The 13,837-nt window shown below is 44.9% G+C and overlaps 1 protein-coding gene across 2 annotated transcripts in view; it reads left to right on the top strand.

Moving 5' to 3' along the window:
* Positions 1-932: 932 nt before the first annotated feature.
* Positions 933-13,837, top strand: part of Cbl (Cbl proto-oncogene) — an 82,324-nt gene continuing 69,419 nt past the window's right edge. Inside the window, exon 1 of one of the 2 annotated variants that reach the window (XM_021171454.2) lies at positions 933-1,276. In XM_021171454.2, the coding sequence (XP_021027113.1) occupies positions 1,088-1,276 (189 nt within the window). In that variant the 5' untranslated portion in view covers positions 933-1,087. The remainder of the gene's footprint in view (positions 1,277-13,837) is intronic. The other variant, XM_021171455.2, reaches the window with a different exon arrangement.

Genomic DNA, 13,837 nt, shown 5'->3' with positions numbered 1-13,837 from the left:
GTGGGCGGGGCCTCGTGCCGCCAGCGCATTCCGCTGAGCAGTAGAATATCTTTAAAGTACATATTCAGTTCCCAGAAAAGGAATTGCTCTTCAGAAAGAAAAAGATCAAAAGGAAGTTACTTGTTTTAAAAAGGTTAAAAAGTCTGGAAGAAGCGCGTGAGACGCGAGTGTCCTTAACCTTAAACCTTTCTGGGACTTAATCAGACTGCAAAAAGCTGCAGCACCTGAATTCCCAACCTTTGAGGGTTATAAATACCAAGGAGATTTTTAATCCCTGCGCTCGGGAGGTAGAGGCATGTGAATCTCTGTGAGTTCAGAGCTACCCTGGTCTACACAGCGAGTTCTGGGGCAGCCAGGGCTACATGGTGAAACAAGATGGTGGAGTAGGGATATAGCTCAAGGTGGGGTGCTTGTCTAGGATGTGTGAGGTCGTAGGTTCAATTCCAATCACCGCAAAAATAAAAACACTAAGGGGAAGAAAACGAACTTTGGCTTTCTTTCTCCATCTTCCCACAAGATGAGGCAGATAACTCGAAGCTCAACATCCACATTTAGAAGACTCCTTCCATCCCTACCCGTCAATCTGAGCACAGCCATGACTCAACTCCCGGAGGCAACAAGCCCAGGCCACAAGGAACATGGACGGCCAGGCTTCTCTTCTGCCTAGTGCGCAGGTTCTACCTTGGACCCCACCTCTTTCCTTCCATTCCTCGCTTCTCCAGCAGAGGGCGCAGGCCCTGAGTTTTCTTTGGGCTCCGCCCCGCCCGTCCCAGTGGGTCGGGGCGGGAGCAGTGGGCGCGGAAACTTGGTCGAGGCTTTCCGGGAGCCGCGGGGCACGCGGGTGCACGCGAGCTCGTGCGCGCGTTGGGGGGTCGCCGCGGCGTGCCGTGCTTGCCCGTCTCCGGCGCGCGCCCCCGCGTTGCGCCGGCCGCGCTCGCGCCCGCGCCGGGGCGCGCCTCAGGGCGGGCGCCTCCCTCTCACTCCCTGGGCTGCGAGCGCCGGCGGTGGTTGCCGGAGAGGCCCCTCCTTCTCGCCCCGCTCCATTCCCTCGCTCGCGGCCGAGCGGGCTCCCGACCCTCCGCTGGCCATGGCCGGCAACGTGAAGAAGAGCTCGGGCGCCGGCGGCGGCGGCTCTGGGGGCTCCGGAGCGGGCGGCCTGATCGGGCTCATGAAGGACGCCTTCCAACCGCACCACCACCACCACCACCTCAGCCCGCACCCTCCCTGCACGGTGGACAAGAAGATGGTGGAGAAGTGCTGGAAGCTCATGGACAAGGTGAGCGGCCTGCGGGCGCGCGCGGCGCCGGGTGGGCGTGGGCGGTGGGGCGCCAGGGAGGGCTGCCGTTGGCAGTTGGGAACGTTGAGGTGTGGGGGAGCCAGACAAAGATGGGGTGGGGGCTGGGGGAGGGCTGGTCACCGCGCCACCCGGGCGGAAGTGCGATGGGGGTGCGGAGCTTGGGGATGTGGGTCGTCGAGTGGGCCCCGGGAGGTGGGCCTGGGGTGCTGGGGAGGGGATGTGTGTTGGATCTGCCGGCTACGGCTCCGGGTTTGGAAGAGGAGTCGCCCTGGGTGAGGGACTTGGGGTCAGGAGGCGGCCCGGCTGACTGCGGTCAGGGTGAGCTTATAGTTTTTTCTCATTAAGATGTAGCACACAGATCAAAGAAAAAGAGGTAGGTTTAAATGGGGGGGGGGGGGCAGGGAAGGAAGGAACTTCCCTTCTCCGCGAAGGATGGCTTAAGTTTTTGTCTTGCAAAGTGTTGGATGTAATCCATCGCTGCTGCTGAGATAGGCACTGGTTAAACCACAAGTTCTGGTTAGAACCATTATCTTCCGAAAGGTGGACTGACTGAGCGTGCTGAATTAATAGTCTGACTTCTACAGAACTTCCTGCTTGCTCTCGGTGCTTTTCGCAGGGCTGTAGTGTTTGATTTTTGTAACGGGCCTACCTGCTTATTATTTAAGACCCCTTTGATAGCCATTATAAAATCAGGTGCGGGGGTGGGGTTGCCTATGGTTAGCCCTTTAAGTCTGTCAATCAGGAGAATCTTACTTCCTTACACTTGTGCCTGTATAATGTAGTCTTGTAGTTGGCCCCAGTACTTAAACGTGAACACACAATCTTGTCTTAACATTTTGTTGGAAGTCATTGCTCTGTTTCCTTAACTCTTACCACAGTTACTATTTTTTTCAACATTCCTACTGCAGATAAATGTGATTAGGAGGCCCCGGCATGTAAGTGAATGGTGTTAGTTCCTCCGGGGTAAATTTGGTTTTCTTTGGTTCCTCTCTGGGCCTAGGTTCCTCTTCTGTAAAGTTCTCTATGGGTTGTTTTGGACTAGAAACAGCCAATAAAATGATTATGAAGCACTTGGCCAATGTAACTGCTATATAAATGCTTAATAAGTCTTGTGTGAGAATTAACACTCTTGCACTCCATACCAGGTTTCAGAGCCACTTTTCCAGGGCTGATTTTTTTTTTCCCCCTACATTAAGTAATTTGAATTGTGGCAGCCCCCCTCCCTGGTCCCAATTGATATTGCAATTAATGGCATAAGTATGCTGACTATTTTGGTGTTGTGGAACTGACTTTATTGAAAAGATATGCTGATGTCTTGTTTTTCTTTTTAAAATATTTGACTACTTTGGATATTTTGTGTGCATGGATGACTGTATCATATGCATGCAGTCAGATGTTGGGTTCCCTGGAACTGGAGTTATGGATGCTTTCGAGCCAGATGGGTGCTGGGAATTGAACCTGTGTCTTCTGCATGAACAACAAATGCTCTTAACCACTGCACAGTCTCTCCAGGCCCAGTATAACCAAGACTGTCTGGAGATGGCAGGGAATGTAACCATTTTGTTTGTTTGCTTTCTTACTCACTTTACATCCCTCACACCACTGTCCTTCTCCTGGTCACCCCTTTTCCCCAATCCCCCTCCCCTTCATTTCTGAGCAGGTGGGTGTCCCCCTGGGTATCCCCCTGACTCTGTCACTTGAAGTCTCTGTAAGGCTATGTGCTTTCTCTCCCACTGAGGCCAGACAAGATGCTATGGAGCCTGGGGTGGCTGCCTCCTGAGGCCCAGCAGAAGCCCTGGTGGAGTGATTGGGACACCAACCCACCCACAGAACTTTTGACTCAACATTCATTCGTGTTAGTTTCTCAAGACAAGCTTTCACTATGCATCTTCAGGCCAGTCTGGAACTCACAGCAGTCCTTTTGCCTCAGCCTGTCAAGTGTTGCCTAAATCCATGTGCCGACATCTTTACAAAAATATTGAATGTCTTTACAGTTTGAAGTTTGTAGATTTACATTTTGGGAGATTAACTGTTGGGGACTCCTGGTAGAGAAAAAGAGTTTCATTTCTAGCTAGTTTCCCATATAGGATGTGTGAGTGGGTTCATTGTATCAAAGTGATACTGATTAGTGACTTCTGTAAAATAATGAGCATTAAAACTATGTTTCTGCTAATGAAAGGTTCTAGCTATTCTACATGGCAGTCCAAGTAAACCCTCCTTTATTTGATCTGTGTTTTTATCACTTGAGCGTATTGAAATTTGAGTTTTCCTAGGGATGTTCAATCACTTACAGCCTCAGAGTTTTGATTGAACCTGTTTAGATTTTGGTGGTTTCAAGGACAGCAGACTGCTAGCTTTAACCTTCTAGTCTAGGAAGACGGGGTGTTTTACTCCTTAGTGCTTGTTTCTGAAGATGGTTTCAGCAGTGTGGCCTCTAACCCGTCACTAATTGTGCTCAGCCCTTTCTCAGCTTAGGCCTGCAGATTTGTACCACTTTTCAGACTTCCAGATTTTCTTAATACTTCCGGACTGTTACTTAATACCTAGTACTTGCTAAGTTGCGCCAACTCCTTTGCCCTTGGAGTTTTGGGGTTTCTTTTTATTTATTTTTTCTTTTTTTGTTTTTTTGAGACAGGGTTTCTCTGTGTAGTTCTGGCTGTCATGGAACTAACTCACTTTGTAGACCAGGCTGGCCTCGAACTCAGACCTCCACCTGCCTCTGCCTCCCAAGTGCTGGGATTAAAGACGTGCGCCACCACGCCCGGCTTACTTTTTTTTTTTTTTTTTTTAAGGTCTTTTAAAAATACACATTGTGTTGTGTGTGTGTGTTTATGCATTCGATAGCCCATGTGTGGCCATCAAAGGACAACTTGTGAGAGTCAGTTCACTACTTCCATCAAGAGAGTCCCAACGGAGTGTTACTGCTTACTGCCCCTCCCCCAGTCTTTAAATGGGGTCATTATACCTTTTTGCTTTATACGTATGAGTGTTTTCCCTGTGTGTCTAATGTATATGCATCTCTGTATGCCTGCTGTCTATAGAGGGCCAGCAGAAGGAGTCTGATTCCCCTAAACAGAAGTAACAGCCTGCTGTGAACCTGCGTGCAGGTTCTGGGAAGTGAACCTAGGTCTTCTGCTAAGAGCAGCCAGTGCTCTTAGCTGCTGAGTGATCTCTGGAGCGCCTCATTGCATCTTCCTGATGTGTGGAATTCTGGAGTGAGTCCCTGAGTCATCACTTCATGCCTGTCCTGTTCTTGTGAAGGTTAGGTGTGTCTTATTCCAGCCCACTGTTCACCAAGCTAGCCCTGGGGACTGCTGGTCTGCTCCTTCCCCCAGTGTTGGATGTCTACAGCTCATCTAAGCTGTGGGCTTTGTTCAACATAGGCCCCGTTTGTTCAGCCTTGCGAGCCTTAAACTTGTTGGGGGAAAAATGCTTGTGTTAGAACACCCCCTAAATAAAAATAGGCATGACCAATTTTTCTTTTTTGCTTCCCCCGCCCCCCCCCCCCCGTTAACAGGCGATTGTAGTAAGTATTATTATTTCTCTGTAAAGAAGTTGCCTAGTACTTCAAAGACTAGACAGAGAAGTGAGATGGAAAGAAGTTTCAAATGACCTTACCATGTAAATTTTAAATCACCAAGATATTTAGTTTAGAGAGATGGAAAACGCCATTGTAGAGCACGCTGGGGCTGGCAGACATCTCCGGGCAAGGGAAAGATAGTAAAGATTGGTCTTGCTGGCTATCATGCTTAATCCCATATCTGGTGGTGGTGGTGTAAGGTTTTAAAACTTAAAAACTATTCTCAGCTTGAAGATCTTTCAGGCCACAATTTTCTCCCTCTGCAGTGGTAGGATCTTAGGATCACTGTAGCCCAGGCTGGCCTTGCTTGTACTCAAAGCAGCACTCCTGCATTACAGGCAGGCATCACCATACATAGCTTTCAGTTTTTGAGGTTAAAAGAAGTATTTTCTTTTTTTTTTTTTTTTTTAAAGATTTATTTATTTATTATATGTAAGTACACTGTAGCTGTCTTCAGACACACCAGAAGAGGGCGCCAGATCTCGTTACGGATGGTTGTGAGCCACCATGTGGTTGCTGGGATTTGAACTCTGGACCTTCGGAAGAGCAGTCGGGTGCTCTTACCCACTGAGCCATCTCACCAGCCCCTAAAAGAAGTATTTTCAAAGAAGGATGATTGGGGGGCAGTGAGATGGCGCAGCAGGCAAATGGCCCTGCTGCCTTCCGAGTTAGCCTCAGAGTGCACAAAGGGGAAGGAGACCCAAGTCCTGCACACATACAGGCACATGTGTGCATACACTAAATACTAAAAATGAAGACAGTGATTTCCTTTCCTTCTGTCATCTTTCTTTGGCCCCACCTGTTCCCTACTCCCAAAAGAACATTGGGTAAATTAGTATATTTGGAAGTAAAATGTCTTTAGTGTTTTCATTGGGCTTGTTGCCCTTCCCTCCTTGAGTTCCAGGCAGGTGCTAGGTGTTAGGCTCACACACTGCAGGAGCTGGGGAATAAGGGACTCCTGAAGTGGTCTGTCCAGAGACCTGGGGTCTCTTAGGTTTAAACACAAGACATACTTGTTCCGAGTTTACCTTAGTCTCTGAGGCTCTTCGGTGTGCGTGCCTGCTGTTTTCTTTTTTAGATGCAGTCTCACTAACCTGGAGCTCACATATCTGCCTGTCTCCATTTGCCAAGTGTTGGAATTAAATGCATACCACCACACCTGGCCTTTCGTTGTTGTTTGGAACTCCACCATGGGTATTTTTGTTTGTATACTAGATTGGCCTCCTAGATTTTCTGCGATTCTCCTGCTTTAGCCTCCTGACAGCCAGGGTTATAGCCATACAAAGGCCACCATGCCAGACAACCTCTGAAGCTTGTAAACTCCACAGGGAAAGCAGCTATAAGCTATGTAAGCAGATTGTCTGTTACACTGTTAAGGCAGGGGAGCCTTATAGCAGTAGGTACTGTGTAGGTTTTTGCTAAATTAAGTTACTTGTATGACCCAAACGAATTAACTGAAAGGAAAAGGCCTGTGGGTGGGAATTAAGTAGCTGATTTACTTATTTTGTTTTGTTGTGGAAGAATTTATTTCAGCCACAATAAGTTTATTTCTTGTCATAACTCTTTATTGGTATCATCCTTGTTTTATAGGTGGAGGTAGTTAGGTCAGAGGTTAAATAGTCTCCTGACTTGGAATCCAGGGTTAACTTACTTCCTAAGACTTTATAACTTCATCTCTTTACTTCCTTCTCAGGTATAAAACAAATTGTCAATCGCAGAAGACATTACAGTGGAGCTAAAAGGGATATTTGTCAGTCACAGCCCACATAGATGATGCTGGTCTCATGAGATAGTCACGGAGCACTTCCTTCCCTTCATAGGACATCACGCTGCTGTCTTATTGGTGCTGACACAAACCCCCTGTGAGGCCAGTCACATAGAATTACTACACTGCATTATACTTGGTAATGACGATAGATGACTGTCCCATTACTAAACTATACTCTACTATTTTAGTGTCTGTGTTCCTTCTAGTGAAGGTAAACAAACTGTATGCAGTGTTAAGCTGGGAGCAGCCTTCTAGACGCCATGTTTACAGCAGCCCTTACTTAATCAAGAGAGGCATCGTGACTAGCTGTCATCTAGGTTTGTATAGGTACATGCTAATGTTCAAGCAGCAAAACAACCTGAAGATGCATTTCTAGGAGAATCAGGATTGTGTTTCGAGAGAGACCTGTGTAGGTTCTCAACCTGGCCCTCATTTGTGTGGTGTCAAACTGTCGTTCTCTCAGTTGGTGTTAAGGTAACGTTTAACTAGTACCACTCAATGGAATAAACTTCTCTCCGAGACATCTCATCACATAGCTTTAGCTGGAATGGAACTCTGGAACTCACTGTAGTTCAGGCTGGCCTTGAACTTTTAGTCCTCTTACCTGCGCCTCCAAGCAGACGTGTGCTGCTGTGCCTGGCTTCTGGTAGCTATTGTTCGGTCAGAGTGAGGGCTTCTTCACATTATGTGCATTGGTTACTCTGTGTGGTGAGCATGGATGAGTGTACACATTATTTCCCATTATACTAATTAATGTTGTCTATGATGGCATCTATCATGCCAGCCTAAGGGGAAGAGATGAGACAGGGACTCTATGCTGCCAGGCTGTTTTTTTTTTTTTTTTTTTTGAGACACAGTTTCTCTGTATAGCCCTGGCTGTCCTGGAACTCATTTGTAGACCAGACTGGCCTCAAACTCAGAAATCCACCTGCCTCTGCCTCCCTTTAATCCCTCTGCTGGGATTAAAGGCGGTAAGGCTGGTTTTGAAATGCAAGTGATCCTCTGCCTTAAACCACCTCCTGCCCTTCCCCAGGTACTAGGACGATAGCTGTATACAACCCCACTCAGTACTTTTTACCATTTTTACTTTGACTTTGACTTTTTTTCAAGACAAGGTCTCTGGCTATCCTAGAACTTGATTCAGGACTTGATACCAGGCTGGCCTTATTACATCTGCCTCCCGAGCTCTGGGGTTAAAGGCGTGGCCACCATTCCCAGCATATCACCCGTACCTTTTATAGTTTATATGTTTTTGATTTTTGAGAGAGGCTTACATTTTGTAGCTTAGCTTGCCCTCGAACCTTCTGATTCTTGTGTCTTTGTCTTTCAAGTGCCGCGGTTTTAGGTATTTGCCACTATGCCTGGAAAATGTGCTCTTTTGTGTATGTATGCTTAGGACTCCTCCAGAGGATATGAAATTCTTCATTAACTGCATATGTGTGAGATTTAAGGCAATTAAATATTTTGTATGACTGGTGTTCAAGTTTGAAAGGTCAGAAATAGGATTAAGGGCTTGGAAGATTGGTTAGTGGTTAAGAGCACTGACTGCTCTGCCACAGGACAGACATCACACACATCTTTAACCCCAGTTTCAGGGGCTCTGATGTCTTTTTCTGGTCATCATGGCACTAGGCATACACACTGTACATAGATGAACATGCAGGCAAAATATTTGTACACACAAGATAAAAAATATTTTAAAGTAGGATTAAATCAAGGCTAAACTTTTTGATGGCTCTTACGATAGAAAAATTTGCTTTTATTTAATATGTGCTTAGCTGGTTGTGTACATATAATAAACTGATAAATCATGATCACATTGGTCCCCTTAGAGTCTTTCCCCTTAGAATTCATGTTGTATTCAAACATAAACTGTGAAAAAATTATTTCCTTAATGATTAACCTGGAACAGTCAAAGAAAAGCAGATTGAGTTTTAGTTTGAAAACAGAGCCTAAATTTTAATCACGGTTTCTAAAGAAGTTGTTAATTCTGATGTCCATTAGGTTTGTTAGGAGGGGGATTGTAACAAGCAAGTCATTGTGAAGTGTTTTCGTGATTAGCACATTTTGTGCTGGAAGGAAATAGGTGGGAGTAGTCGCTAGGAGCACTGGAAAGCAGCCTCATGCTGTCCCCCACAGTGTTCCTTCCCACAGCAGCTTCTAAAAGGGGGAAAGGGTTCTAATAATGACGTTGTGACATGTCCCTGGGGATGCAGGCCCTGCTGAGAGCAGTGGTGGCACTACCTACACATAGCCGTCAGAACCAACAGTGGTGGGCAGTGTGCTCACTCAGCATGCTCCAAGTCTTGGGGTCTACCAGGGATGGTGTGGTGGCATGGGGACAGGACATGACACAAGGTGACACACTTGTGACACAAGGACTCAGTAGTAACTCTGGATCTTTTTCTCTATATCTTTTGGAATGGTTGGTGGATAAGTGTTTAGATGAGTCTGATGCCAGAGAGCTTACGTTACTGCTCTTTTTCCTCCAGCTCTGGAAAGGCAACTTTGAACAAGGCTAATTTAATTCTCCAGTGCTGCATTGAATAGGATGGGGTCTGAATTTTTGTAATTTCCTGTTTTTTTGTTTTATTTTTAGGGATAGGACCTTGCTAGCCCAGGCTGCTCACACTTTGAGCAGTCCACCTGCTTAGTCTCTCTGATGTTAGGGTTATAGGCATTGCGGTACCGTCCTCAGGACTACTTCCTTCTTTAGATCTGCTTTGAACAGCTGTGTGGGTCTGTAGCATTTTTTTGAGAAAAAAGAAAAATACAACTGTTGTATCATAAAATGCATAAAAGAAAATGTAGAAGTCCTCATTACTTAATGCTCATACTCCAAATGAATTCCCTCTCTAGAAGCATCTAGAGTTCATTCCTCTACCCCCAGATCCTGCTTCCTAAGTGGCTCTAAGAAATTTGATGGGGAGCATCATCTTTGAGACATTTACTGCATTATTGACTTGTAACCTGTAAAGTTTTTAGCATTTGGCTCCTTTTATTTTTCTCCCCTTCTGGTACTGGAGATGAAACCCAACGCCTTGAGAATACTGTGTAAATCCTGTCTACCTGAATATTCACTCCAGACCAACAGTGACACCACAGAGGGTCAGTAATTAGCCATTCTTTATATCTTGGAGCGGTTTATAATTTCACATCTTTTTATAACTCCAGAATCTCAAAATACTTTTTTTTTTTTTTTTTTACAAGTCTCTCAGTTTGTAACTGTGTGTGTGCACGTGCTTGTGTGCTTGCAAGGCCAGAGGCCAGCCTAAGGGGTTATTCATTCCTCAGACCCTTTCCACATTTGTTTTTGTTCTGGAACTGGCCATGTAGGCTAGGCTAGCTATCTTACACCTTCGCAGATAGCCCCAGGTACTTGCCTATTTCTGCCTTCCCAGAGCTGGAATTACCCCTGCCTGACCTGTTTTTGTTGGTTGATGTTTGTAATGTGGATTTTGGTGGGTTGAATTAGGTCTTCATGCTTGCAAGGTAAGCACTGGACCAATTGAGCTCTTTCTCCAGCTCCTTTCCTTCATCTCAAGTAGCTCTCAAACTGGTGGACTGGTGAACTAGTGATCCTCAAAGTTTAAACTGGCATTTAGAGGGTTTGTTAAGTGAGAGAATCTGGTAGGTCTTGGGTGGGGCCTGGGACTCTGCATTCCTGACCCTCATCCAGGAAACAGTCTAGTTGGTCAAGGATAGAATTTGATGTAGCAAGACTCTCTATATACCACAGTTGCTTTTATTTAGAAAAGCTTGAGTTTTTTTTTGTTAAAGACATGGCAGTATGGTATCTTAAATTATGAAAGTAACACATATTTTTTCTTTTTTAAACAAACAGTGGGGTCCTACCCCCCCAACCTCCCCCCCCCCCATTGGTTTTTTCTATGTAGCCCTGGCTGTCTTGAAACTCTCTTTGTAGACCAGACTGGCCTCAAACTCACAGAAATCTGCCTGCCTCTGCCTCCCAAGTGCTGGGATTAAAGGTGTGCACCACCGTGCCTGGCAGAAACAGTGGGATTTTTACAGAATTTTTTTCTTTTATAAATTTGTTACATTTCTGAGATTTTCCCATGTTTCCATGTCCCTATAAAAGCTTTCAAAGGACTGTGTAAAATTTTATGATATGGGTAAATTTGTTTAGTCTCTGCTTCCTGAGTTGTGGGATTAAAGATGTGTACTACCACATCTGGCTATTTTTAGGTTTTAATATTAGAAACAGTTTTTGTCTTGACATAGAGTTAAACAGATTAAATAGATAAACAGAGTAAACCTAGGGTTAAATAGGTTAAATAGAGATAGCCTTAAAATATTGATTCTTGATTCCGCTTCCTAGGTACTGGGATTAGAAGTATAAGCTAACACTCCTGGCCTAGTTTCTAAGTATTTTTTTTTCTTTTTAACTTTAAATTTTTTTGTTTATATGTTTAGTGTCAGTATGAGTACAGTTTACACACACACACACACACACACACACACACACACACACACACACGCCTTTAATCCCAGGAAGCAGAGGCAAGCGGATCTCTGTGAGTTCAGAGTCATTCTGGTATACATAGTGAATTCTAGGACAGTCAGAGCTATGTACAAAGACCCTGGGTCCAAAAAAAAAAAAAAAGGTGTGTGGGGTGGGGCTGGAGACAATGGCTCGGGGTTAAGCTCACTGGCTGCTCTTCCAGAGAACCTGGGTTCGATTCCCAGTACACACCCCACATGATAGCTCACAACTATCTTTAATTCCTGTTCCAGAGGATCTGATACCCTCACACAGACATACATGCAGTCAAAACATCAGTATATATCAAATTAAAAAAAATATTTAAAGTATGCACACATATTTCTATATGTACATATGTGTGTCGACACCTCTTTAGAGTCACAGTTTTATCAAATGGAAAATCACGTGGAAGTGCTGGAGAGTTGAGATGGTTCAGTACTCACATTTAACAGTCTGTGATCTATGTAAGTGTTAATTCCTGAGGAGACAAGAGGACTGGGAATGGGACTTGTTGAGTGCCCCAGTCTGAAGTTGCACTGTGATAGCATCCAGAAGTTTTGCTAATGTTGCTTAGTCTGTCCTTTGTGTTAGCATTTGGCTTGAAGGTTAAAGCTATGTTGATTATTTCTGCATAGTTATGTTTTTCTCTTTAAAAATAGAGTCTGTATAAAAACTGAACCATAAAGTATGATTGAGCTTCAGAACATGTCGTTTTGCATTGAACGTATTTTTTCCAGAAGATGTGATAATGAAAGTGATGAGCTTTAAGTGGCGCTGTATGGTAACGTGCTGCTGGTGACTGGACAAGACCAGACAGCTACGATTCAAGAGCCTGAACAGAGCTTTGGTAAATCAACATTGGAGGATAGTAGTTAGAAGAAAGGCTTTTTCCTTTGGGCCCTAAATTATTTAGCGCTAGCAGGTTTTTATGAAAAGTATAGGTTGCAGATTTGTTTCTGGAAAATGGTCTTCAGTTCTTGTTCTTTTCTTTTAAGCTTCCCTATGTATTTACACTTGTAAAACTGTTAGACCTTCTCTGGGTCGGAGAGGGTAGGGTTGGGCTTTTGAGACAGGTCCATACACACTGTAAGCCTCTTTCTGTCTCTCTAGTACTGGGGTTACAGCTGTGTTCCATCACGCCAAGCTTGAACTTTCTATCCTTTGAAGTTTCTGTGGATTTTATTTTTTTTGTAAAAAAACACTTATTTTTACTTAGATGTATACATGTGTGTATATGAATGCAGGTGGCTGAGAGTCAGAGACATGGGGTTCCCCTGCAGGTGAAGTTACAGGTAGTGTGTGCTAGGAATTGAACTCCTGTCCTCTACCAGAACAGAAAGCACTCTTTACCACGGAGCATCTCCCTGGCCCTTTCTTTCTTTTTGTTTTTGTATTTTTATTGAGACAGTCTCTTATAGGTGATGTGGTCTTGAAATCTTGATCTTCCTGCCTTTACCTTCCCAAGTGCAGGGATTACAGTCCAAGTGTGTGCTAACTTTGACTAGCATATCCAAGCCTGGCTGGCATATTTTAAAAGACTTTAGAAATTGGCCTAGTGCTTACATCCACAGACAAAAATTGAAGTTCAAAAAGATGAGTATCTGCCCATGTTAATGTATATGTACTTATTGTCCCTTTTTTACTATTTATTTATTTATTTATTTAATGTGAGTACACTGTAGCTGTCTTCAGGCACACCAGAAGAGGACATCAGATTCCATTACAGATGGTTGTGAGCCACCATGTGGTTGCTGAGAATTGAACTCAGGACCTCTGGAAGAACAGTCAGTGCTCTTAACCACTGAGCCATCTCTCTAGCCCCCTGTACTTAGTGTCTAAAGCCACCAGACTAATGATCTTTCCTAAGGTGCCTCCTGTACTTGTGAGCAAGATTATTTTCAAAACTTAGTCAAGTTTTACATTCTGTACTGTGTATAGCTCCACTTAAGAAACATTTGTTTTTGTAATATCGCAATTTGTTCCTTTAAAAAGTGTGTATGTGCATGTGTTTGTGAGTGCATGCGGAGGTCAGGACAGCTTTTGGGAGTTGGGTTTGGCTTTCCTCCCTGTTGAGGCAGTCTCAGCTGGTCCAGGAGCCTTGGGTAGTTCTTGTCTCTATCTCCCATCTTGCTGTTTAGACACTAGGATTACAGTGTGCAGCACTGGATCTAGCTTTCCATGTGGGTTCCAGGGATGGAACTTGGATTGTCACACTTGTGTGGCTAGCAGTTTTATCTGCTGTGCCATCTCTCTGGCCCCAAAAGTTTTACTAATTTTACAGAAAAACTTGTAAATAAAAAATGTTTCATTGGGATCGGAGGAGGTGGTTTAGTGATGAAGTGCTTTGCTCACAAATCTGAGAACCAGAACCTGAGCCCAGTGCCCATGGAAGGAGCCGGGCACTGTGGTGCTTCTAATTCCAGTGCTGCGGTGGAAACAGGATTCCTGAAACTCCCTGCCAGTCAGCCTCGCCTGCTTGTTGAGTGAGATCCAGGGCAGCAGGAGACTGTCTTAAAGAAGGATGATATCTGAGGCTGTCTTGGCCTCCACCTGTGTATGTACACACATAGTGCGTACTTTTAAAAAATGCTAGCCGGGCGTGGTGGCGCACGCCTTTAATCCCAGCACTCCGGAGGCAGAGGCAGGCGGATTTCTGAGTTCGAGGCCAGCCTGGTCTACAAAGTGAGT

Source organism: Mus caroli, chromosome 9, assembly GCF_900094665.2.
Source record: "Mus caroli chromosome 9, CAROLI_EIJ_v1.1, whole genome shotgun sequence".
Classification (NCBI taxonomy): Eukaryota; Metazoa; Chordata; class Mammalia; order Rodentia; family Muridae; genus Mus; species Mus caroli.
Note: the sequence above shows the minus strand (reverse complement) of the source record. Positions and strands in the feature narration are given on the sequence as shown.